This window comes from Nuphar pumila, chromosome 4 (genome assembly GCF_984573655.1).
Source record: "Nuphar pumila chromosome 4, dmNupPumi1.hap1.1, whole genome shotgun sequence".
NCBI classification, from domain to species: domain Eukaryota; kingdom Viridiplantae; phylum Streptophyta; class Magnoliopsida; order Nymphaeales; family Nymphaeaceae; genus Nuphar; species Nuphar pumila.
This window is the reverse complement of record NC_143252.1, coordinates 93,435,066-93,462,548: the sequence shown is the minus strand read 5'-3', so window position 1 is coordinate 93,462,548 and position 27,483 is coordinate 93,435,066. Positions and strand designations below refer to the sequence as shown.

The window sequence follows — 27,483 nt, the reverse complement described above, 5'->3', positions numbered from 1 at the left end:
GATGTTCATGATACTCATCAATCATGCTATACATGTATGATATATTCACTCCAACAATTATAACGTGATCATTTGCAATGAAACTATGTAGGAGTGATATATCATTCACCAATAAGTCAAAACTAATCATTTGTAGGCATGATGTGTCATTCACCTAATAAGTCAAAACTAATCATTTGTAGGCGTGATGTGTCATTCACCTATACGCTTTCAAACTTTACTTTGCAAAACTGTATATTTGGAGAGCTAGATTCACAAAAAAGAAATCATTTTCTTAAAAGTTTTAGCGCCCATGCGCAAACCCGCATCTTTCGAAAAAGAACACAAATATAATACACTGTAACTAAATATCTTATTTTGACATGATTTATCCTTCAAACCGTGGGTACATTATTGTGCAACTCGCACGAAACAAGATCGCCACAGATCTCTCATCTGTCTATCGCAGTATCCGTATGCTGCGCATATCTCGTGATACTGGTTTCGATAAACGGGGTAAGGGTTTCTCAACAGAACTACACCCAAACACATGCTCGTGCCCCTAATCGGGTTATCCAGGTCGTATTGGATACACAAATCGAAGTAGTAATAACACTTCTCCTAAATACGTTGATTTGGGAGACTTGGTTGCGATCTCACAACAGGAAGAACTTTCAAATTCTGCTTTGCAAAACTATGCATTTGAAAAACGGGTTCGTGCTAGGAATCCCCTTTTTTAGAGAACTGAAGTGCATAAGTGTAAAATTGCGCATTGAGCGCAAAAATGCGTAAGCAATGCACGAAGTACGAAACCGTACCTTAGCTAAATAAATGCGTAAGTAGGTAAATGCATAAAGCAAATAACGTGTGCACTAAAGCGTGACAACAAAGTAAATGACATAAAGGAAAGGATAACGATCACAAAACTGCGTCTTTGAGTTAAAATTGTGAAAAGAAGCTTCGGAATCTAAAATCCAAGAGTACGTACCGGGAGGTGATGATGAGGCAATTGCGGCATCGGAGGTGGAAGAAGTAGCCTTTAGAATTTGTTGGAGAGCCAAGGAAATTTGTCCAAGAGTATCTTTGAGATCCCCGTTCTTGCCGTCATCTTCTTTGGTGGATGATTCTTCAACGGACGCCACCTTTGGCTTGAATGCTCCATTTAGCTTTGGGCAAACGGGTTTAATATGTCCCGGCTCATAACAATGATGACATATAATCATTTTTCTCCCACCACTCCCTTGCTTACCAAAATGAGGTGGTTTGTATGTTTTGACATGATTGCCGTGTTTAGATACGGCAAGAACTTCATCAATGCTTTTTCCCATATTATGTCTAGTCTCTTCTTGAGTAATCTCGGCAATAGCCTCTTCTAAGGGAGGAAATGTGGATCTATGGAGGAGTGAGGATCTAACTTGTTCAAATTCGGGACGAAGCCCAAATAAAAATTGAAACAATCTATCTTGTTCCATTTGTTTTTGTCTTAGTACCACATCCTCCATAGATACCCATTTAGGCTCTAAAAGAGCCAATTCATCTCACAAAGGATTTAGAGCACTATAATAGTCTTGTATGCTCATGTCACCTTGTTTTGTGGTTCTCACTTTTTCTTGCAAAAAATAAGCTCTTGCAAGATCCTTTTGGGTAAACATACCCTTCATAAAAAACCAAGCTTCATTTGCCCGACGGAATTTAGCAATATTTGCAAATACCTTAAGTTCAACATTATTCATAAACCATGCTAGGATTTTTGCATGGTTACTCTCCCAATCTTCCATTTGATGATGATAGTCTTCAATAGCTTTGAGACGAGCATCGCCTTCAAGTGCTTTCTCTTGATCTTCTTCCATCTTTGTGAGCTTAAGTTGGGGTTCCGGAATGGTCCCCATTACATAACCCCAAAGCTTCTTCCCTTTGAGATTATTCTCCATTGCGGATGCCCACATCATGTAATTTTTCCCATTGAGCTTGAATGATAGATCGATCTTGACTTCCATTGCTACAAAATGGAGGTGAGATAGAAAAAAAGAGTAGAGAGATACACGATTTTACCTTAGAAGATCGTATGGCTCTGATACCATGTAATGAAATATGCGGAAGAATCCAAGAATGCTAAAGCATTCACTATGTCCCACACGGACAAATGCAACAAGCATAAGAGAGAAAAATCCACTAAGGGATATACGAAAGGCCTTATAAAAAGGCTACACACATGAAAAATAATATCACTATTATTGAAGAGGAGCTCTCAAGAGCAATACAACATACATGGGGGGTTCCCCCTATTTATAAGAAAAGGAGACCAAAGGGGCTCCCAATAGAGTCGTTGGGAGCCCCCAACGGTCACATATGTGACCGTTGGGGGCCCCAACGACTCCATTGTGGGGCCCCTTTTCGGTATCCAAAAAATACAATTTTAAAAATAAAAATAAAAATAAAAAATAGTAAATTAAGAGAAACAAAATAAGTACCCCTATGGGGTACTTTGTGAAATGACCATATTACCCCTATTGGGTATTATGGTATTATTACATATGAAAATGCATTAACCAATGTGCACACCAATTCAAAAATGTCTTGTGTCTCTACGGCCGATGGAACCTTTCTCAAAATAAATGGTGTTGGAACTCTTGATTCTAAAAATGTTCAAAATTTCCTTGTTCCAAAAGTTAGAATAGTTCCAAAATTAAATCTTAACCTCTTTTCCGTTTCTCAAATAGCCGACCATGGATGTGAAATATCTTTCTCATCCCAAGGGTGCTTTGTGCAGGATCTCCGGTCCGGGAAGCGGATTGGGCAAGGCCATAGGAAGGGAGACCTTTATTTTATGGATAATTTAATGCTTCCAAATACCTCATTTTGTACTTATGTCCAAGACAAAAATATTGAAACTTGGCATAAAAGGCTTGGACATCCAAGTTACTCTAAAATGTATCTTTTTCCTTTTGGACACAAGTTTTGTAAAGAAAAAGATATCAATTGCAAAGATTGCATTTTTGGCAAAATGAAGTCTACTCATTTTCCTATTAGATCCTTTGTGACAACAAGACCTTTTGAATTGGTGCATTCCGATGTTTGGGGGCCATCTCCGGTTCTATCTAAAGGTGGTTATTCATATTATGTTACTTTTATTGATGATTATACTGGATATGTATGGATTTATTTTCTTAACTTTAAATCGGAAGTTTTTAACTTCTTTAAAGAATTCCATGCAAAAATTCAAAATCAATTTCAAAGTCAAATATCCATTCTTAGATCCGATTCGGGTGGAGAGTACTTATCAAATGATTTTCAATCATATCTAAAACAACATGGCATTTGTCATCAAAAATCTTGCCCAAGAACTCCTCAACAAAACGGTCTAGCGGAAAGAAAACATAGGCATATTTTGGAAACCACTAGATCCTTACTCATTTCTAAAAATATTCCAAAAAATTTTTGGGCCGAAGCCGTGTTAACCTCCACCTATTTAATCAATAGGATGCCATCTTCAAAATTGAATAATGTCTCTCCTTATGAAAAACTTTTTAATATGACACCCGACTACAATCGTCTTCGGATTTTTGGGTGTAAATGCTTTGTTCTTTTACATAAAAGAGATAAATTGTCACCTAAAGCAATAGAATGTGTATTTTTAGGATATGGTGAAAATAAAAAAGGCTATAGATGCTTTGATCATAAAAACAATAAGTTATTTGTCTCCAAAGATGTAACCTTTTTAGAAGATGAAAATGGATTTGACATATTGGAAAAATCAAATGAAATTGATTATATGTTTATCAATGATCTTTTAGAAGATTCAAATGATGACTCTTTGAGTCATCCGAAAATTTTAGAAAATACTCATGATACTCATGATTCTCATGATAATGATGTATCACCAACTAATGGTGACAATCTCCAAGTATACACTCGGCGTGAGGAAGCCCAACCTATTAGTGCTTTAGAAAAATTCTTGCGGCTTAATGAACCCCTAGAAGAAACCCCCCTTAGGCGTTCTTCTAGAGAATCAATTCCACCTAATAGGTTTGTCTCATATGAAACTCTTTCACCTAAATATAGAGCTTGTCTAATAGCCTTGCATTCTTACTATGAACCCTCCCATTATAATCAAGCAAAAAGTATACCTCATTGGGTTGAAGCAATGAAAGTTGAACTAGATGCTTTAAATAAAGCTAAAACTTGGGAAATAGTTCACCTTTCTCCAAATAAGAAAGCTATAGGATGTCGATGGGTCTACAAAGTCAAAACAAAAAGTGATGGTTCCCTAGAGCGTTATAAAGCTAGATTAGTTGCTAAGGGATACTCACAAGAATATGGCATCGATTATGAGGAGACTTTTGCTCCCGTGGCTCGCATGACAAGCGTTAGAACTTTAATTGTGGTAGCATCATCTAAGAAATGGCCTATATTCCAATTAGATGTTAAAAATGCCTTTCTTAATGGTCAGTTGAATGAAGAAGTATATATGGACCCTCCGCCGGGAATCAGTGTTAACCAAGGTCAAACCCTTCGGTTATTAAAAGCCTTATATGGTCTTAAACAAGCCCCTAAGGCTTGGTATGATAGATTTAGTGCTATCATGTTACAATTGGGATTTCGCTCATGTTATACTGACACTGCTCTTTTTGTTAAACATGCAGGTAATAGTATCATCGTCCTTCTGCTTTATGTTGATGATATGATCATCACTGGCAATGATGAAAGTGGTATTATTAAAGTTAAAAATATGTTAAAACATAATTTTGATATGTCTGATCTGGGTTTTCTCAGGTACTTTCTTGGTATAGAAGTTGCATACTCTCCTCGAGGGTATATATTGTCACAGATGAAGCTTGCTGCAGACATATGTTCCAAATCTGGGATTTCAGATGATAAAAAGGTGGAGACTCCCGAGGTTATCAATGCTAAACTACGACTGGAGGATGGAGTTCTGCTGGATGATCCTACGCCCTACAGGCAACTCATAGGCTCCCTCACCTATCTGACTATCACCAGGCCCGATATTGCTCATGCTGTGCACTCTGCAAGCCAATTTCAGCATGCTCCTACATCTGTGCATATGAGTGCTGTGCTCCGGATCATTCGATATATTAAAAATACTTTGACTAAAGGGCTATTCCTATCCTCAATCTCTTCCTTAGATTTACTAGCTTATACGGATGCTGACTGGGGAGGAAACCCAAATGATCGAATCTCAACTACTGGCTTTTGTGTGTTTCTAGGAGATTCGCTAATTACTTGGAGGTGCAAGAAACAGCAGAAAGTCTCATTGTCTTCTACTGAAGCAGAATACAGGGCTATGGCAACCACTACAATGGAGCTTGTGTGGCTTCGAAGTCTTCTTCAAGATATGGGAGTCGAAATTACCGGTGCTTCGAAGCTTTGTTGCGACAACAAAAGTGCCATCTATATTGCTAGCAACCACACCTTTCATGAAAGGACTAAACATATTGAGATGGACTGTCATTATGTACGTGATGAATATCTTTGTGGGACAGTTACACTGCCATATGTCACTTCAGAATATCAACTTGCAGATTTCTTTACCAAAGCCCTGCCTGCTCCTCGCTTCTTGTTCCTTCTTGGCAAACTTTCGGTCATTTCCCCGTAAAGTTTGAGGGGGGGTGTTAAAACATATGTAATAATACCATAATACCCGATAGGGGTAATATGGTCATTTCACAAAGTACCCCATAGGGGTACTTATTTTGTTTCTCTTAATTTACTATTTTTTATTTTTCTTTTTATTTTTAAAATTGTATTTTTTGGATACCGAAAAGGGGCCCCATAATGGAGTCGTTGGGCCCCCCAACGGTCACATATGTGACCGTTGGGGGCTCCCAACGACTCTATTGGGAGCCCCTTTGGTCTCCTTTTCTTATAAATAAGGGGAACCCCCCATGTATGTTGTATTGCTCTTGAGAGCTCCTCTTCAATAATAGTGATATTATTTTTCATGTGTGTAGCCTTTTTATAAGGCCTTTCGTATATCCCTTAGTGGATTTTTCTCTCTTATGCTTGTTGCATTTGTCCGTGTGGGACATAGTGAAGGCTTTAGCATTCTTGGATTCTTCCGCATATTTCATTACAAAAATGCACATATATTTATTTATTTATTTCTATTTAAATGTTAAATGCTTAATTTAGTTCGTCTATTGTCCTTTGCGCAACTTTCCCCTACCTTTGGGGAGTCTCGGGGTTGCACTTGCCTTCGAGAGTAAGTAACAAAGGGCTCGGGCCATGGGGTGCGAGCGGGATCTGTCGCGCCAGCTGCGAAAAATAAAAAGTGATTATTCTAAAATAAAAAGAAACATCGACTCACATTAGGGGTCGACCCAAGAAAATAAAAGAAAGGGGGTAGGGGTCGCAGCCTCTGCCCACCGGCCTGTCATGAAAAAGGAAAGGGGCATGCCAGAAAAGAAAAAGAGAAGGGAAGGGGGCTGCACCCCTTCCGTTTTTAACTGTCAACAAGGAAGGGGCGCAATCCCTTCCCCGTTGGCTGAAAGTAGAGGGAGCAAGGAGGCGGAGCTTCGCCCCTGCCAGCTGGAAAAGCAAAGAGGCAGGGGCGAAGCCCCTACCTGACATCAGCGAAGAGGGAGGCAAGGGGCTTCGCCCCTGCCTGACGTCAACAAAGAGGGAGGCAGGGGGCTTCACCCCTGTCTGGCGAAAAATACAGGTGGCTGGGGCGAAGCCCCTGCCGGTCTGTCGAAAATAGAAGGGCAAGGGCAACCCCCCCCTAATCGATCTAACACAGGCGGCAGGGAGCGTCGCCCTTGCCGGCCTGCTAGAAAAGAAAAGGAGATGAAGAAGACAACAAGGGAAAAGAGGGAGTTGGGGCCGTACCTGGAGGCCACCAGTGCATGCAGGGGGTCCCTAGCTCCGGTGAGGTTTTTTTTGACAGAGGGAGGGAGAGAGAGGGGAGAGCAGCCGAAGGGGAGTTTGCTGGACGGGGCTCGCCGATCGGAAGTGGACAGTCGGGCGAGGGTGAGAGGGGAGGCGAAGTCGGGGAGAGAGAAGAGGGAGGCTGAGAGGGTTTCTCGACCCTCTGTGCCTTTTTAAAGGCACGGGGGGAGGGGGGTTTGAATCCGGGTCGGATCCGTTTTTTTTTTTTTTTTGTAAAATCGTGGGTTTTACAATATGTGCAAACAATAAGTATATATATATACATTTTAACAAGTTCATGTTCAACTTGTTCTATATCTTTCAATGAGGCTTTGGTGTCTTTATCTAAATATAGTGTAATTAAAAGTGTCAATTAATTTGCTTGAAAAACTTTACCCATTTTAGTTGTATTCTATTTCCATGTTTTGTATTCCCTCATCATTATGTAGTTCTAGTATGGAACAACTGCTTGGTAATCATTTTCTTCTTTTTGGGTAGCATAGCTTATTTTTCTATTGCTATTTCTATTATTTTAGTAAAATATCCATAATGAAGGTCATTGTTTTTTATTTACATCTTTGTTTCTTTGGTGCAGAATCACCTGAAGCTATTGTAGAATTGCCTCCCGAACTTTGTGTGGTTATCCTATCCCCTATCTCTATCAGCACTGTTTACTCATTTTCTTTGGTGCCATCCATTATGCATAGAATAGAAGCTATGCTTCTAGCTGCTAGATTGAAGAAAATCCATATGGGAAGCTGCATACAGTATATTGACATTCCAACTAAGAAGGTGTCTTGCAGTTTCCTAGTTAGATATTCTTGGATGATAGTGATTGCAGTTCCAGAATTTGTAGCTTCTAGATTTTGTGCTTGAATCGAATATAAAATCTTGCCAGACCATACTGGATTTTGTTTTGCCAATGTTTATTAATGTGTGTGTATTGTTGAAAGTAAGTTTGTGTTGATGTGTTATGTGCTGTTACAACTGTTCTTTTTTTTCCCAGATGCTTGTAATAAATTTGGATATCTTTGAATCAGTATGTTAATTTGGTAAACTTTGATTTTTTCTTTTCTTTTTTTAATGTCATTGCATCTGCTCTTCCCTGGATAAAATTGTTTGGTTTGTGAACAGGACTGAGAATTGTGAACAATTCGACTAGCAGTTGAAGATTCAAAAGTTTTATAATGCTTGCGGCTGCTATTTTTCACTCAACCCATCCATAAATCTCATTAATCTGATTTGCTTTATTTGCCTTTATGAATTCGTTTTTTTAAGTTTTTGTTGGGTGAAAGAAAGCATGGTCAATTTATCCTGCATGCACAATATTCTCAACAAATAGCATCCTAAAAGACCCAAGGGGTTTGGCGTAGTGGGATGGGGCCTAGGCCGTTTGACGGGCAGCCTAGGTTCAAATCCCATAGGCTTGAACCCCTTGAGTATGCCGAAGCTTGGCGACTCCCTGGGGTTGAGGGGTAAGCCCCCGGAGTTTGCGCTGACAGGATAGCGACCGTAAGTACGGCGGGCTGAGCCAGCACGGCTAGGTCTCTGTGCTTGGGGCGGTTTGTCAGATTTAAAAAACTAAAACTAAAATAAAAATAGCATCCTAAAAATCACATTAACTGAACTCACAGTATAGAAGTAGAAAAAGGCAAAAACTTGGGAAAACCTGGAATGAACTTCTAGGAAAAGGGGCATGTTTTGATTCTTCTCTCCTTGGGGAGATGATGAACAAATCCAAGAGACTTTGAACTTTTAAATAGGGTTGAAAAGAGAAATGTGAGAGCAAATACATTATCTTCTGTTATTTTTATGACCAAAAGCATCTGCATTATATGATATTCAGTCCTTCTGGGGAAAAAAATGCTTCTTAATCTGTTGTCTAGGTTATTAATGGTTTAGTAGCCCAAAGTTATTTTTTTTTCTGTTCCTTTTTTTCTGTTTTGAGCTAATTTTAATAATCCTGCGCAATAGATTCTGGAAGCACTTACTACAAAGAAATGCCAAGAGGAATTCTCGTTGGAGTCATTAGAAATACTCGGAGACTCGTTTCTGAAATATGCTGCAGGTCAGCAACTTTTCAAGACTTATAAGCATCAGCATGAGGGCATACTCAGTTCAAAAAAGGACAAAATGGTCTCCAATTCTACTCTATGCAAACTTGCCTGCAGCCGTGGACTACCGGTATCTACATTTTTGCCTTTCAATTTATTTGTATTTACATTTAAGTTTCTGTTTATTCTTTCATTCAAGTTCACAACCATCTTCTGAAACTTCTGTTGGAAGATAAGACTTCTTGGGAAACCTGATCTCCAAAACTTGGCTTTGTTGTGTAAACTGCTTTGTAGTATAAACTTTCATACATTTTTTGCCTTTCAATTTATTTGTATTTTCATTTCAAATGTCAGTTTATTGTTTCGTTCAAGTTCACGGCCATCTTCTGAAACTTCTGTTGGAAGATAAAGATTTCTTGGGAAACCTAATCTCCAAAACCTGTCTTTGATGCATAAATTGCTTTGTAGTATAAACTTAAAAACAGATATGCTTTTGATAGTTGTTGAACCAAATATTCCTTTTATCTAGCCAAAAGAAGAAGAATTGAAGAGAGGATATGAGAGGGAACACACCATGAAAACTTCATTACTAAAGGACATAAGAGAATACAATCAATATAAGGGTCGCCCCCTCTTTTCTAACCTCCTATAAATGGGACTAATGACTCCTACACACTTATTATGCCTAAGAACAGGTGTCAGTCACAAGCATGGAATTTTTCGCAAACCCTATTAAGACCTATGTCACATGGGTGCGGGTGCGGGTGCGGGTGCGGGTGCGGGTGCGGGTGCGACACGGGTGCGGCACAATTTTAAAATTTTTGGACACGGGGACTCGGCAAAAAAAAAATATATATATATATAATTTTATTTTATTTTATTTTTAAAATGCCACAGGTGTCTGTGCAGTCACAGACTGTGACTGTGCACAGGCACAACACTGTGCACAGGCACAGCACTGTGCACAGGCACAGCACTGTGCACTGTGCACAGGCACAGCACTGTGCATAGTCACAGACTGTGCACAGTGCACACTGCAAAGACTGTGCACAGTCTGTGACTGTGCACACTGCAAAGACTGCACAGTCACAGTGCCTTTTTTATATATATATTTTTTAAATAAAAAATATAAAAAATTAGTTTTTTAGGGACATTTTTGGACTCGGTCAAAGTTGACCGAGTCCAAAATGTGGACGGACTCGGCCTGGACTCGTTGACCGAGTCCGACTCGACGTTGACCGAGTCCGACTCGGCGTTGACCGAGTCCGGGCCGAGTCCGAAGCCGCACCCGAGTCCGCACCCGTGTCGGGGCGTGTCGACTCGGGTGCGGCACCTCCTTAGCCGAGTCCGTGTGACATAGATTAAGACCTTATCATAAACTGGGTCGGGTTTTCTAATGTAACATGTAGTTTTATTTTGTGTCTGGGTATGGATCCAAATACTTGATCCAACCCAGTTACTATTTTGTATATATATACATGAAATAAGGCAAGACTTCTAATGAGAAGAAGTCCCCCTTTTGCTGCCGCATCTCTCTCTCTCTCTCTCTCTCATTCCTCACCCTTACTTTCTTCACTTGACTTATCGGGTGGGCCATTCTTACATGGTATCAGAGCAGGCTTCTATGCAGTGAATCGACTCCAAAGGGCGTGTTCAGTGAGATCGACGTCTCAGGTGGGTCGCTTCTTCCAGGTTCTTCTTTTCTGTCTCCTTCCTCTTTTTACCCTTCTATTTCTTCATCGATCTTCTGTTTTTCTTCACTCATATGAAAGACATTTGAAAGTCTCGTTTTTCAAACTCTATATAAATTTTTGAACCATCCGATTGATACAGATCTGATCCCAAATCTGATCACTAGATCAGATCTTGCATGACTGCAGCTCTTTCCCTTTCTCTTGTATCATGTCTGATTCAGATCAGACTATCAGACCCAAAGGATATATGAGGTCTGAATCTGTCCAGGCGTGTCTTCTGATATCAGATCTGAATACACGTCTAGTGCATGAGCGTAATTCCAATATTGTTTCTGATTGTTGCATCTGTTTTGTTCAGATCTGAAACTAAGATCAGATCTGACGTTCCTTCTTCCAGTTTTATCCTTTCTACCCTTGTCACGGTCTGGTCTGAGTTTATTTCAGATCTGACGTAAACCAGTTCTTCTTCCAGACTTCTCTTTTATCCTTGATTCAATCTGGTCTGAATTTATTTCAGATCTGACATTATTCTTTGAGTGTTTGGCAGTAGTCAGATATGTCCGGTTTGCTATATTTTTTTTCTTGTCTCAATTCAGTTTTCATGGATTCTCCTACCCTCCCATCTTGCTTTCTAGGTCAACTTATCTCCGAAAAACTGAATAACATCAACTATTTGGCCTGGAAGAGGTAGCTACTGCCTTTTATTAAGAGTCTCGACCTCTATGGACACCTAGATGGAACGATTTCTGCACCTTCAGAATTTATTGTGCAGGAAGTTATGGATGATAAATGAGAGACTTCTAACAGGTTGATTCGAAATCTTGAATTTACCACTTGGAGAAAACGAGATCAAGCTGTTGTAGCCTACATTACCTCTACTCTTTCACAAGAGGTTCTTGTAGGTATTCCAGATGAGTGCTCAGCGATGGAGTTGAGGGAACAACTTGCGAAGACCTATTCACAAATTTCAGAAGCGAGAATTATGCATTTGAAGAGGGAGTTTCAACTCCTAAGAAAAGAGAGCATGACTGTTACAGAGTATATGAACAAGGTGAAGATCATCACAAATCAATTGGCTATGGTGGGCTGTGTGATTTCTGATAAGGATAAAGTTCAACAAGCGCTAAACGGGCTTGAATCAGATTATCATATGCTGGTAAGATCTCTCTTGTGTCTTCCTTCACTTCCTAACTTTGAGGATCTTCGGGCAAAATTGCTACAATATGAAATTTCCATTAAAGGAGAAGATCTAAGCAGCAATTCAGGAAACCAAGAAGTATTGTTTACAGGGACAAATTCAGGTAGAGGATGTGGCCACTTTCGAGGAGGACATGGACAAATAAGAAACAATCAAGGGGGGCATGGATTGTTGCCCGCGCCTAGCACATCGTCAGGAAGTTTTTCGGGAAATCACAATTTAAAAAATGTTCCAACATGCTATTTGTGCAACAAAAAGGGATATATTAAGGCAAATTGTTGGCACAAACCGCAAAACAAAGGGAAAATGAATGTCACAGGGTCGTCAAGCAAGGGAAAAGCTTGGAGAAATCAATGGGATGAAGACAATGTTATCACACATCATGGTCATAGGAGAAAAAACCTTCACCTGAAGATCATGAAAAACAGTATGAACCCACATTAATTCAGCAGTTGTTTGGGCCATAGCCCTATATTTTGATTCTGCACTTGACCTAGAAACTACATTTTGCTTCTTACTTCTCCATGAAATTAAGTTGTCTCGCAAAAACACACAGAATCCTGTGGTAGATTTTCTATCCACTACAGATCCTGCATAGTCATCATCAGAATAGGCCACTATCTCCAGAGTTCCACCTTTCCTGAATAATAACCCTTTTCTAGGAGATGATTTTAAATACCTGAGAATCATTATAGCTGCATTCCAGTGTACCTCAGTTGGTTTGTCCATAAATTGACTAACTTTGCTTACTGCTAAAGCAATATCCAGCCTGGTCACAGTTACATAAAGTAGCTTCCCTACTAGTGAGCGATGGCTTCTGCTATCAACCGATTTTGCCCCTTCTTCAAACAACGGAGCTTTATGATCCATGGGAATATTTGTTGGTTTACCTCCTAACATTCCAGTTTTCTTTAATAAGTCAAGAACATGCTTCCGTTGAGACAACGCCATCCCTTCACGACTTCTGGCAACTTCTATATCCAGAAAATATCTAAGTGAACCAAGGTCTTTTGTAACAAAGTGTTTTTGAAGATGAGCCTTTGTGGCTTCAATATCTTTCACATCATCTCCTGTAAGAATGATGTCATCCACATATACCACCATAACAACTATGCCTGAGTTAGTTTTCTTGATAAATAGTGTATGATCTGCTGCTGACCTATTAAAGCCAAAGCTTGACATCACTTGAAACAACTTTTGAAACCATGCACGCGCACTTTGTTTCAAGCCATAAATCACCTTTCTCAATCTACACACCTTCTGACACCCCCTCAACCTCGAATCCTGAAGGTTGTTGCATGTAAACTGTCTCAGATAGATCCCCATATAGAAATGCATTTTTCACATCTAATTGACACACACGCCAACCATGATGAACCGCTACTGAGAGAACAAGACGAATGGTGCTCATGCGTGCAACAGGAGAAAAGGTTTCAAAGAAATCAATACCATAAGTCTGAGTATACCCTTTTGCTACTAATCTGGCCTTGTACCTTTCAATAGAACCATCCGATTTGTACTTTATTGTATATTCCCATTTGCATCCAACAATGTCAGCATCCACTGAGGAGTCAACTAGATCCCATGTATGTTGAGACAATAAAGCATCCATTTCTTCTTGCATAGCCAACTTCCACTGTTTATCTAGCGCTGCCTGTTGAAAGTTCAGAGGAATAGTTTCAGCAGATAAGGCTGAAATAAAAGTTTTCATCTGATTTCCAATTCTGACATTAGAGACAAAATGAGATATGGGATATAAGGTACATTGTCGTGTCCCCTTTCGTAGAGCGATAGACCTGTTATCATCATCATGAAGATCACTATTGTCAGTAGTACTTACCTCAGGAAAAGAAGTGGATGGAGGCACCAGAGAAGTTGGAGCTCTACGCACATATACCAATGGAGGATTGTGGAACCGTGAGGTAGGAGGAGTTGGATTTGATAATACAGGCATTGATTCCAAAGGAAAATGTGGAATAGGAAGTGGAAAAGAGTCATCTGGATCAATTTGCAGTTAAGTACCAGTACTAGAATAGTATGGAAGGGACTCCAAAAAGGATACATCCGCACTGACATACTCCCGACGAGAAATTGGATCATCACATCGATACCCCTTTTGGCTTTTTGGATAGCCTATAAATACACACTTGGTAGCTTGAGATTCTAACTTATTACTGTCAGGACCAAGTCTTTGCACAAAGCAAGTGCATCCAAATACTTTGGGTGAAAGAGAAAAAAGAGGTGCACTCGGATACGAATTTTGTAAAGGAATTTGGCCTTCCATAGATGATGAAGGCATGCGGTTGATCAAATAGCAAGCAGTTGTAACTGCATCACCCCAATATAAAGCAGGAACATTAGATTGAATCATAAGGGTGCGGGCTACGTCAAGAAGATGCCTGTGTTTTCGTTCAGCCACCCCATTTTGTTGAGGAGTATAGGCACATGAGGTTTGAGGTTGAATTCCATGATCCCGATAAAATTGTAATAGTGCAGTTGTTTTAAACTCAAGAGCATTATCAGTGCGAACAATCTTTACAACTGACTCAAACTGGGTTTTTATTTCAATGACCAAAGATTTTAGAATATTTGGAACTTCAGATCTTTCTTTTATTACTGTTGAGAATAGGTGGTTTTATGTTAAGTTCTCTTATATTAAAGGTTTTCTGAATTTTACTCTTATAAGGACTTAGATGTAATTTTTCTTTTTTGCCTCTCTCTATTTAATATAGAGAGAAGCCCTAATTGTAATAACCTTAATTTTTAGGTTTTTATTTAAATATATTATGATATATATTTCTTAACAATGTGATTTGGGCCCGGGATCCAAGTCGCAGATCCGGGGTCCATAAAGGGGTCTTTATATATGTATTTATCTCATAAAACATATATGTAATTACATAAGTGCAAAAATTTTCAATTTGGCGAATTATTTAAGAGATAACTATGTATATAATGTATATATGGGCGTGGGATCCACATTTCGGATCCGATACCCAGATATGATCCATTTGGATATAGGTAAAATACCCTATATATTCGTATACCTGATTAAAAATATATAAAAATATATATTATATGAGAATTTTTAGGGGATCCACGATTGGATCCATTTGGATCCAATCCATGGATCCATACCTAGTGGAAGGCAAGGGTCCGGTCGGGTTTGGATCCCGAGCCGCAGGTCGCAGACCCGGACCCGGCCCTCTCGTTAAAGAAAAAAAAAATTTAAGTTTAAAAGGTAAGAAGCTCTTGGACCCGGGTCGAACCCGACCCGGATCCATAACCCGATAGGGTTTTTTTAAAACCCTACATCGGGCTGCTCTTGTTTTAAAAGGAGGAAGGAGCAACAATCGTGCCTAGGGCACGATTCCTGCTATTTCCAGAAAGGAAGGGGGGGGGGGGCTCGGCTGGCGTAACCGAACCCCGCGCCTCTCGGAAGAGGGGGGTTTCGGCAATATAAAGGGAGGTGGAAGAGGGGGTCTCACCCTCTTCCCTCATCTTTCTCGTTTCTCCCTTCCCTCGTCTCTCTCTCTCTCGTGGGGGCGTGCATCGGAGTGGTGGAGGTCGCCGGCGAGCTTTGGCCACCCACAACCACCGAGGGCCGCGGCAATAAATAGCCACACTCCCTGTCACGGTAGCAGGGAAGGGGCGACTCCAGCTAGCTCGTTGTTTCCGCCACGGCAGCCTTCGATTTGCCGGAAAGACCGTCGGAGAAATCTTCAACAAGGTACGGGGTTTTCTTTTGGGTTAAGTGAGGAAAACGAACATGGATTCGATTTCCATGAAGTATTTTAGTGTAGAACCATGTGGGTGAGTAAATCTAAGCATTTATTCTATAATCCATTGATGAAATCCATGTGTTTCATGGTCTTTTGTTTTAGGTTATTTGAAACAACGTGCATATGGATGCATTCTTATAGTAGAACAGAATTTTTATCTGTGCAAAATAGGGATTTTCATGTGTGTGCCCCATGGTGATGTTAATTTTCTTTGAAGAACCCATGTTGTGGATTAGTAAGACATGTAAATCTGGAAATAAGGCCAAAAACGTTGTTGAACGTATGTTTATGACTGATATTTATTTCATGACATGGTTATGAACTTTGTAAATATGTGTATACTTGAGTTATGTGAGCATACATGCTGTTCTGAAACCTTTTAGGGATTTTGGTATACTGTCAGCTACAAAAAAAAAAAAAACATATTTTAATGTGGGCTGTTGGCCGCAGTAGGGTGCCTGGCAGCCCAATCGAGCTGGGCTCGGTTGGGGCAACTGTCGGCCCTGCCAGGCCAACCATGGGCAGACCTATTGCAGGTCTAACAGGCCTGCCAGGCCAGCAAATCGGCTGGTACGCTTGGCAGCCTATGGCAGACATTTTACACAAGGCATTTTCTAGGCACATTTGAGTCTGTTTCAGTTTATGCATAAAATTTTCAAATTTGAATGAGACTCACCGTCCACTTAGTGAAAAATTTAACTGCATGAGTATTATCTATCTTGACATATGGTCAATATTTCTTTCTAGGATTTGAAATAAAGTATGTTTATGTGCTTTCAGTTTTGGTCTTAACTTACTTTTGCTGGGATATCTAAATGTGCATGCACTGGGCAGTTGGTTTAGTTGAGAACATTGGTGTTAAGTGGTATGTTTATCCCCTTTGGAGTACTTGTAGAAAAGTCTGGATGCAAAGGCCTGTGCAAGCCTGTGCAAGCCTGTGGGGCTTTGCCGTGTGTATGGCTCAGCTGGGGTCTGGTCAGGCTGAACCAGACCCATCTTCGTACCAGCTGGACACCTGGCAGCCCAGCCGAGTGGGTCGGTTGGGGCATGCCAGGCCCTGTCAGGCCTAGTCCAGCCCGGTTGGACTGGTGCAAGCTGGGCAGCATTCTGCCAGGCCTTGGCAGGGTGCTCACTGGCCCAGCTGGGCGTGTATGGTGACTGCCAAGCTCAGCCGACCGAGTCAGGTGGGCTGGAGCCGAGTTCCAGCCGACTGTTTGTCAGCTGGGTGCTGGAGCAGTCTCCCTTTTAAAAACATATATATATATATACATATATGTATATATATATATATATATATATATATATATAAAATATATATGCAGTTTGGTATTGGACCGACCCAAATTCTCTGTTTATGAAAAATGAATTGGTTAGGCTATGCCTGCAAATATTTCAGATTATGTTAAGGGTATTGGGCTTAATCATATGCATACAAAAGGGGTGTTTTTCCTTAGGTGAATGAACTTGTTGTGTGATACTTATTCAAAATTGTTGTTGCAAGCAGGCTTACTTGTGCCGGTACATATACGAATTTTAGGTGCTTTTGCAAGATCAAAATAGCATGAGTGTTCCTACGTTTTAACTGAAATAATTCATTAATGAAATCATGCAATTGGCAGGGATTGTGCAATGAATGAAAGTATGCATTGCATTGTTGGTGTGGAAACTCGTGCTCATGTATTAAAATATTATTGATTTTGGTCGCAGAAGAATGTGCATTGAAAAGTGTGTGATAAGAATGCCTAAGTGACATACTCTTGATGATTTTTGCTTATGAAGGCATTGATGGTCAATTGGATCATCAGGGGCTGGGTGAGCCTCGAGAACCAGATGTTCTCTATTTTAGTTATTTTTGATGCATTGCAACAAATCAAAGGTGATATTATTGTTCTACCACACTGTTCTATGTGATCACGGGCTGTGGTCCCGTGAAAAAGCTTAGCATGCTGATGTGCAAACTTATGTTATTAATTCTGCATGTAAATTTGCAAATGAAAAAGGAATGAATTAATAACCAGATAAAAGAAAATAAAGAACAGTGTAATTCACTTTTTCCTTGATGTCCCTGCTTTAGCGTGGGAATCTTGGATATTGCGGTTTAGGGGAAACCGTGAGGATACAAAAACTTCGTGTGCGTTTTGTTGCCCATGAACCCGATATTGAGGTTCTTCTCCTAGCCACGGTTTTAGGGAGAATCCGCCACTTTACCCGGGAGTGGTGTGTTAGTCACAGCTGTGAGTTTGTTTGGTATACCAAGAAAGTGGCGCCAGTGGATGCTGTTTTCCCTGGTGTCCCCGACTTTGGATGCTGTTTTTCAAGGTTCCGATGGATGGTGCTGTTTCCTGATATCGGTCGAGGGCTAAGTTTGGAACCCGGTAATAAAATACAAATTGTGTGTGAAGCTACACCGGGAACCCTACTTGACCTCGGGGATTGTACCCGTTTGGTGTATCCGCGGGCCACTGTAATTAAAAAGAAAAACTAAAGGATGTGTGCATTTAATAGGACATACATATGAAAAGAGGGGGGCTTAAATGAAAGATAATATGGGTTCATGCATTATACATAAATCATGCATATTCTTACTCTGCATTAGTTCATGCATGTTTACCTGTTCACTTGGTTGCTATACATTGATTATTGCATGATGTCGATTTTTGTTGCATTTAATTTTCCTTTTTGATTAAGTTGTAATTAATGTTAATTACTTAGCGTTCCCTCATGCTAAATGTTTATTTTATTGTGCATAACTGGTTAACTGCCTTATAATTTGGTTATAGTTGTAACTTTCTAAAATATTACATGAATCTTATTTATGTTCTTTTCCTTATTTGATTCATTAGGGAAACCTGTACGCAGAATTCTTCGGATTTCTGACCCTCTTATTTTATTGGTTTTTCCCTGGCACAGGTGATCAGTGAAGTCGACTAGCTTCTGAGAGATATGAGGGTCACATTTGTTTCAGACGGCTTCACTTACGGACAGAGTGACTCTACTGTTATTTTCTTTTAGTTCTTCTGATTTCCTGCAATTTGATATTTCATTTTTGACATGGAACATATTACTCTTATTGATTCATTAATAAAAGAGTTCAGTGGATTAGTTATGATTGATAAATGTAAGTTGCTTTGTGGTGTGTGGTTATCCAACTGAAATTGGAACTGTAGGGACCCCAGGTCTCTGGGAAGTTTTCCGCGACTCTTAGAAAAAAAAAAATATTCCGCATTTTTCAAAGGTAGGAGTTGGGGTCGTTACACTAATCAAGGTTAACGACATTGAGTTTTTCTGTGCAGCCGTCTCTCTCTCTTCCTCTCTCTCTCTCTACACAGGTGGCTGCTCCTTTCTACATGGTATCAGAGCCAGCGATCTCGGGAGCGTGATCACGAAGAGGACTGATCTTCACCAACGAAAAAATTCAGACTGCAGAAAAAAAAAAATCAGGTTTGCTGTTGCACTAGTGTGGAAGATCTGATAACAGATCTGGGTTGTTACCCAGATCTGTCGTCAGATCTAATGATGGATGTTACAAAGATTTGTCGTGATCTCCTGGAGCTGTAAACAGTTTTTATCTGTTTTTTTTTTCGTGGGATTTTTTTTTATCTCCTGTCGTGATTTTCTGGAGATTGACGAGTTCCTGCTGATGCGTGCCTGCTGTGATTGACGTGCCATGATTGACTAGTTCCTGCTATTTGGGTCACGCAACAGGCTTCTGTGCTGCTGTGTCGCAGCCGTGAGTTGTTGGCTGTCCCTGCTGTTTGGGCCACGCTGCAAGTGTTTGTGATATTGCGTGCCAGCCGAGAGTGTCATGTTTTCTGTGCTGATTGCGTGACTACCGTGATTCTGGATTTTTTTGTGTTTGCTGCGTGTGATCGAGATATGATTGATCTATTTAATTGTTTTTTTAAAGACTGATTGGCAGTTATGCTTTATATGTTTGGGGAACAGCAGTGGTCGTATTCATATGTGTTGCAACTGAATATTATTGTTGGTCGTGGTGTGTTTGGGTGTAGCAATGGTCGTAACTCTCTGCTGGGGTGAGTTGTGTTTCGTGCTGTATTAGTTTCAACTATCCATTTGTCGTGGAAGCAGCAGGAGTGATTACCTGCTGGTTGTGGACTATTTTTTTTGTGTGGAAACAACAGGGCTGATTCCTTACAGTGGTGGAAAATTCTACTTGAATACTTGCTGTTCTAGAGAACAGTATGGCTGAAAATTCGACATGTGATTCGAAAATGGAACAGATTGGGGAGTATAAGGCTTTTGCCAACCCCTTCTCGTATGGCTCTTCCGTTAGGTTGAATGAAACCAACTATGCTCGATGGTCCAGAACTTTTATGATGTCGGTATCTGGACATCGTCGAAAACACATTTTGTTGGAAGGCGAACCCACTGAGAAGTTGGGAAAATATGTTACTTGGGATGAGGATAATGACATAGTTATGTCATGGATCATGAATAGTGTCGAACCCCATATTGCAGATGGATTGATCTACTATAATTCAGCCAAACTGATGTGGGACAATCTTCGTGATACATATTCACAAGAAACGAATGTGACTCGTATCCTGCAAGTCGAACAAGAAATATATAATTTGCAACAGGGAGATCAGACCTTGGCCCAGTACTATGCTTCTGTCAAAGCTGCGTTTGAAAGACTTAATGCTCACAGGCCTCTTTGTTGCTCAAAGCAAAAGGATCATCAAGAACAAACCATGGTTGCTCGTTTTCTTACAGGTCTTTCTTCAAATTTTTCTGTTGCAAAAGTTCAAATGTTGATTGGATCAGATGTTCCCACTCTTGCTGATGCTTATAATCGTCTGAGTAGACTTGCGATCTCTCTGCCACAGTCTCAGCCTGTAACTCAGTCATCTGCTCTTGTTGTCCCATCTAGTTATGGGCGTGGAAATATTCAGAATATCAGAGGACGAGGACGTGGACGTGGACGTGGTATGGGAGGCAGAGGAAAGCTTCAATATACATTCTGTGGAAAATCTGGACATTTAGAAGATCGTTGCTGGGATAAGCATGGTCGGCCAACATCTTCTTCATCAAAGTCATATACTCCTAAAGCAAATGTGACTACTCTCGAGGCAACAAATGTACAAAAGAATATTGCTGAAAATGAAAGTAGTATCACCCTTAGTCGTGCAGAATATGATGAGCTGATAGCTCTTCGACCTTTCAGTTCCACTCCTCCTGTAGCTAGTGTTGTATATTCAACCGGAAATCATCTTCATCCGACTGATAGTAAGTGGGTTATTGACTCTGGTGCTTCCAGACATTTGTATGGAAATTCACGTGTTTTTTCAGATCTTAAGGATATTAAGGCTCAGCTTGGAGTCTCCTTAGCCGATGGGAGCTCCTCCCCGGTTGTTGGTCAGGGAAATATTTCTATATCCTCCTCATTACAGTTGAATAATGTTCTTTATGCTCCAAACTTTCCTCAAAGTTTACTCTATGTTAGTTGCCTTATAAAAGAAAAAAACTGTAGAGTAATATTTGATCAAATGGGTTGTCATTTTCAGGATTTGCTGACGGGGAAGAAGATTGGTGGAGGCTATGAAGAAAATAGAATTTACTACCTACATCATCCAATGGGTTCTGTTCATGCTGCAGTGGAACATTCATTCAGTACTGTTCAGTGGCATCGTCGTCTTGGTCATCCTTCATTGTCAAAGCTTCGGTCGGTCTTTCCTCAGATTCCTTCCACCACATCATTTCAGTGTGAAGCATGTCAGTTGGGCAAGCATCATCGAAGTTCGTTCCTTTTGTAAAATTGTCTATGAAAAGACAATACGCATACGAGCACAAATAAAATAGAAAAGATGTGCACGAAGACACTCTCACAACACTTGAACAAAGTACGCAAAAGCGTAAAAATAATAAACATGCACAATGGCATGTATTTCATAGAAAGAACCGAATGCTTGAGACTCTCAAGCTTAGGAAAAACAAGGGGGGAACACCCCTATTTATACAAGAAAGAGGAGGTGCAAGGGGGCTCCCAAAGGAGTCGTTGGGGAGCCCCCAACGACTCTATTGGGGGACCCCCCAATGCACCTTTTATGAAAAGTGAAAAATAAAAAATAAAAAGAATAAAGAAAGTACAAAAAAAATAAAAAGAAAGAAAAGTATAACATATTCCAAATGGAATATGCGCAAGAGGGGAAATTACAATTATACCCTTATCGGGTAAACGTAAAATAAAAAAGAGAAATATATATAAATATATATATTTATATATATAGAGATACATATACATATACATATATGAATTATATGTAAATGTATCTCTATTTATATAAGTATATATATTTATATTTACATCAACGATTTTGGGAGATACATTTTAACCCCCCCCCTCAAACTTACGGTGTGATAACCGCAAGTTTGCCGAGGAGGAAATGAAATCTGGGCGAACATAGAGCTTTGGTGAAGAAGTCATTAAGCTGATACTCAGACGTTACGTATGGTAGATCAATGACCTTCTTCAAGTATTCTTCTCTGATATAATGGCAGTCCATCTCTATATGCTTTGTTCGCTCGTGAAAGGTGTGATTCTTGGCAATATAAATTGCACTTTTATTATCACAGCACAACTTTGTTGGTTCTCTGATAAACACTCCCATATCTTCCAAAAGACTTCGAATCCATACAATTTCCATGGTGGTAGATGTCATGGCTCTATATTCGGCTTCAGTGGATGACAGGGAGACCTTCTGTTGCTTTTTACATCGCCATGAGATCAAGGACTCACCTAAGAAAACACAGAAACCAGTGGTGGAGTGACAGTTACTAGGGTCACCTCCCCAATCTGAGTCAGTCTAAGCAAGCAATTTCAATTCAGAGGAAGAGGATAGGAATACTCCCTTATTTACCGTTCCCTTCAAATATCTGATGATGCGAAGCACAACACTTATATGAACGGTTGTAGGAGCATGCTGAAACTGACTGGCGATGTGTATAGCATGTGACAAATCGGGTCGAGTAATGCTAAGATACATTAGAGAACCTACCAACTGCCTGTAAGGAGTAGGATCGGTTAGAGGAACACCGTCGTCAATCTTCATTTTTGCTCCCACAACTTCAGGAGTTTCACATATTTTGTTATCAGAAATACCTGACCTGTCAATAATCTCGCAGGCAAGTTTAGATTGAGATAGAAAATAACCACGTTGCGAATATGCAACCTCAATTCCAAGAAAATATGTCAGAAAACCTAAGTCTGACATCTCAAATTTTGAAGTCAAGACGGACTTAATACCCTTGACTCCTTGAACATCATCACCTGTAATCAACATGTCATCAACGTAGAGTAACAAAATTACAATCACTGCATTAGATTTTCTAGTAAACAAAGCAGTGTCAGTATAACATGAGGAAAAACCATTTTCTAACATTACACTGGTAAATCTATCATACCAAGCTTTGGGAGCCTGTTTTAAACCATAGAGAGCCTTACGAAGACGAAGAATTTTATCTTTAGGAATTATCATGCCTGGTGGGGCATCCATATATACTTCTTCGTTAAGATCACCATTTAAGAAAGCATTTTTAACATCCATTTGAAAAATGTTCTAATTTTTAATAGATGCAATAGTAATAAGACACCTAACGGTAACCATTCGAGCCACAGGGACAAAGGTTTCTTCGTAATCAATTCCATACTCTTGCCCATACCCTTTTGCAACTAAGCGAGCTTTATACCTTTCTAGAGAGCCATCGCTCTTAGTTTTAACTTTAAAAACCCACCGACAGCCTATAGTTTTCTTTCCTGTAGGTAGAGTTTGGAAATCCCAAGTTTCTGCCCTTTTAAGAGCATTAAGTTCACTTTGCATGGCTTCTTGCCATTTAATGCATTTTTTAGCTTCTTCAAAATTTTTTTGGTTCAAAATAAGAGTAAATGGCACTAAGACAAGCCCTATATCGAGGTAAAAAAGAGTCAAAAGATACAAAACGAGTTGGAGGTCTTTTATTCCTTTCAGATCTTCTATGGTCAAGAATAGGAGAAAGCTCACTATATTGATCAATAGCACTTCTAAAGGTGTCTTGGTTTCTACGAGAGTAGGTTATAGGCTCACTTGGAACTCTACTTTCTTGTTCATTGAGTGAGTTATGTTCACCAATATCTGCATCATTTTCCTCATCATGGTTTAATGATACCTCATCATCACTAGATATATCATCATTACTAGACAATAAGTCAAATAAGGAGTAATCAAAATTTTCTTGTTGAGAAACATTTTTTTCAAAACCACTCTCATTTTCTAAAAAAGTTACATTTCTAGAGACATATAGCTTATCATCTCTAAGGTCATAACAACGAAAACCTTTTTGTGTTTCGGAATAACCAAGAAAGGCACAAGGAATAGCCTTGGGAGAAAGCTTGTCATTCTTATCTGTAAGTATAAAACACTAACATCCAAAGACTCTTAACCTATTATAATCAGGTTCAAGCTTATGTAATACCTCAAAGGGAGATATTTTCCCTAATATCCTAGATGGTAAGCGATTTATCAAATAAACAGAAGCAAGAGCAGCTTCAGCCCAAAAAGTTTTTAGGAATATTTTGAGATATAAGAAGGGTCCTAGTGGTCTCAATAATGTGCCTATGTTTTCTATCAGCCAACCCATTCTGTTGAGGTGTTTTAGGACAAGACCTTTGGTGAATAATTCCGTGATCCTCAAGATATACCTTAAATTGATTGGAGAGATATTCTCCTCTAGAGTCACTTCTAAATATCTTTATGTTGCTGTTGAATTGATTCTTAATCATTGAATGAAAATTTTTAAAACATGAAAACACTTCATGTTTAAACTTAAGAAAATATATCCACGAACATCTGGAAAAATCATCCACAAATATGACGTAATAAGAAAATCCTCCTTTTGAAACAACAGGTGCAGGTCCCCAAACATCCGAATGAACAATTTTAAAAGTTTTAGAAGAGAACATAGTTCTTTGCTCAAAAGGTAAGCATCGCATTTTTCCGAGAATACATTCATTACAAGAAAAAGAGCTTTTATATAGGTCTTTTACAAAATGTAAATATGATAACTTGGTGATATTAGGATGACCAAGTCTTTTGTGCCACACATTTATATCTTTATGTCGGGCAACATTACACAAAACTTTTGGAACTTGAAGAGATTCCATATAGTATAAATCTCCTCTTCTAAAGCCTTTCCCAATCAATTTCCCGGACTCGCGATCCTGTATTAAGCATTTATCACAAGAGAATTTAATATCACAGCCATGGTTCGTGAGTTGAGACACAGAGAGGAGATTTAAGTTAAGTTTAGGTATAAATCTGATTTTTGGAATAGAAAATTCTTGAGTTTCAAAATTACCTATTCCTTTAATTTCAAGAGAGGTTCCTGTTAAAATGTAAACTGCAATATATATATATATATATATAATTTAATATTATTATATTTTCTTTTATTATTTTCTTTTTCTATTTTTTTTATTTTCTTTTTTAGCATCTAGTTCAATAGAAACTAGATATTTTGATCCAGTCAAGTTCCTGTTGGAACTTGACTGTGCAAGTAGCTGTTGGACTGTAGTCCAACAGCTATAATAAATGCTGTTGGACTATAGTCCAACAGCTATAATAAATGCTGTTGGACTATAGTCCAACAACTATAATAATAAATGTTGTTGGACTGTAGTCCAACAGCTATATTAAGAGACGTTGGAATCCAACGTCTCTTTTTGGAGAGCTCAAAATGAGCTCTCCTCTCTCTCCCATTGTTTTGTATATATAGGGGTGAACCCCTTCAATGTAAATAACCATGCTTCTTAAGCATTTTGTTCATGAATAAAGTATTATTTATTTTTCAAGTGTTCTTCCCTTTATACCCTTTCAAGGGTCATGCTTGTAGTGTCTCCAATAGACACTTGTTTGTGAGTTATTTGTGCATTTGTTGAAGACCACCATTTCATTACATGGTATCAGAGCTACGAAATCCTTAGATCTTGAAGTGCTTCCGCCTCGATTTCCGTGCCACATTTACAAAAGGTGTTTCATCACCTTGTTTTTGGCTCAAGAAGATTTGTTTGAAGAAAGGCGAACTTGTGCTACAAAAAAAAATGGTTTTGTATCCTCTCTTATTCCTTTGTCTACTCTTTTTCTTTTCTTTTTATTTTTCTCTCTCTCTCTCCTCCTATTTATTCCTCTCTTACCCTTGTAAAAGATGGATGACAATGATAAGATCACCATCATTCCTATGAAGCTAAATGATACTAACTATGTAATGTGGGCTTCGATTATGAAGCACCACATTTGGGGAAAAGGTTTATGGGGTATAGTGGATGGTTCCGATTTGGAACCTAAACTATCTCTTACCAAGAAAGAGGGTGATAAAGAGGTTCCTCTAACAGAAGAAGAGAAGAGTAAGGCGTTAGCCACTTATGAAAAGAAATGGAAAGAATGGAGGATAGGACATGCAAAAATTATGTCTTGGCTCATCAATAGCATAGACATTAAAAAATGCTCTAGTCTAGCTAAGTTTGAGCATGCCGATAAGGCTTGGGAATACCTCAAAAACATGTATTCCCTTAAAGATATTGCACATGTATGCAATTTACAAGATAAAGTTCGGACAATGACTCAAAAAGATAAAACTATTCGAGAATATTATAATGAGTTGTCCGAACTTTGGGAAGAGTTGGCTCTTCTTGAGCCCAAATGACATTGTGCCGAAGACATCGAGCTTCGCCAAAAGCAACTCGATATGGAACATTTCTATCAATTTGTGAATGGTTTAAGGCCGGAGTTTGAATCCACCAAATCGGCCCTTTTACATCGTGGAAAAATTCCTTCTATTGTTGATACTATAGAAGAGCTCACTATGGAGGAAAATAGACTTAGAAAAAGTACTGCAAAAGTTGATGATGACTCTGTTTTAGCTGTATCTTGACCGGGGAATCATACTCGTACTTACAAGCCGCCTCATTTTGGAAGGCAAAACGGCGACTTTGATAAAAGAAAAGTTATTTGTCATCATTGTCATGAACCGAGGCACTATAGGCCTCAATGTCCAAAGTTTAAAAGAAGAGAAGAAAAAAGAGTTGCATCTGTTGAATCTGAGTCAAAAGATCAAGATGCACCTGTGTCTATGGCTCAACTGATGGAAATCCTTCAACCTCTTCTCAAAGGGGTATCCTCCTCAACCGAAGCTGAAACTGGAGCGGCAGTTGCATCTTTCTCCGGTCCAGGTAACTTTCCTTGGCTTTTAGATTCTGGTGCTTCTTTTCATATGACCCCAAATGTTAATAGTCTATCCGAATGTCTTAAAAATGACTCAAGTGTGTCAAAGGTTTTTACAGCCGATGGCACATCTCTCGAAGTAAAAGGAATAGGATGTTTTGAAAATCTTCAAAAATCCAAAAGATTTTTTATCCCAGAAGTTAGATATATCCCTAAACTTAATTTGAATCTCTTATCTGTCTCGCAAATATCTGATTATGGATGTAATATCTCCTTCTCTTCTCATGGTTGCTGGGTACAGGATCGCCAGTCAGGGAAGCTGATTGGGGAAGGCCATAGAGAAGGAGGACTTTATTACATGGACTTTTTGGAATTACCCAAGAATGCATTTTGTTATAATATTCAGAAATTAGAATTGGATTTATGGCACAAAAGGCTTGGCCATCCTCATATGTCTAAAATTCAATATTTTCCAAGTTTGGAAAAATTTTGTAATTCTGAAATTTTTTCTTGGAAAGACTGCATTCTTGGCAAAATGAAAAGGTTACCATTTCTTAGTAGAACTTTTGTTTCCTCACGACCACTTGAGTTAATACATTCGGATGTTTGGGGCCCGCACCAGTTATTTCCAAAGGTGGTTATACATATTATGTCATTTTTGTTGATGACTTTTCTAGA

The 27,483-nt window shown here is 39.3% G+C and overlaps 1 protein-coding gene across 1 annotated transcript in view; it reads left to right on the top strand.

Moving 5' to 3' along the window:
- DCL2 (dicer-like 2) overlaps positions 1–27,483 on the top strand; it is a 232,028-nt gene that overhangs the window by 85,995 nt on the left and 118,550 nt on the right. The window contains exons 19-20 of the mRNA XM_090005046.1: positions 7,460–7,656; positions 8,839–9,048. Coding sequence (XP_089861172.1) covers positions 7,460–7,656; positions 8,839–9,048 — 407 coding nt within the window. The remainder of the gene's footprint in view (positions 1–7,459; positions 7,657–8,838; positions 9,049–27,483) is intronic.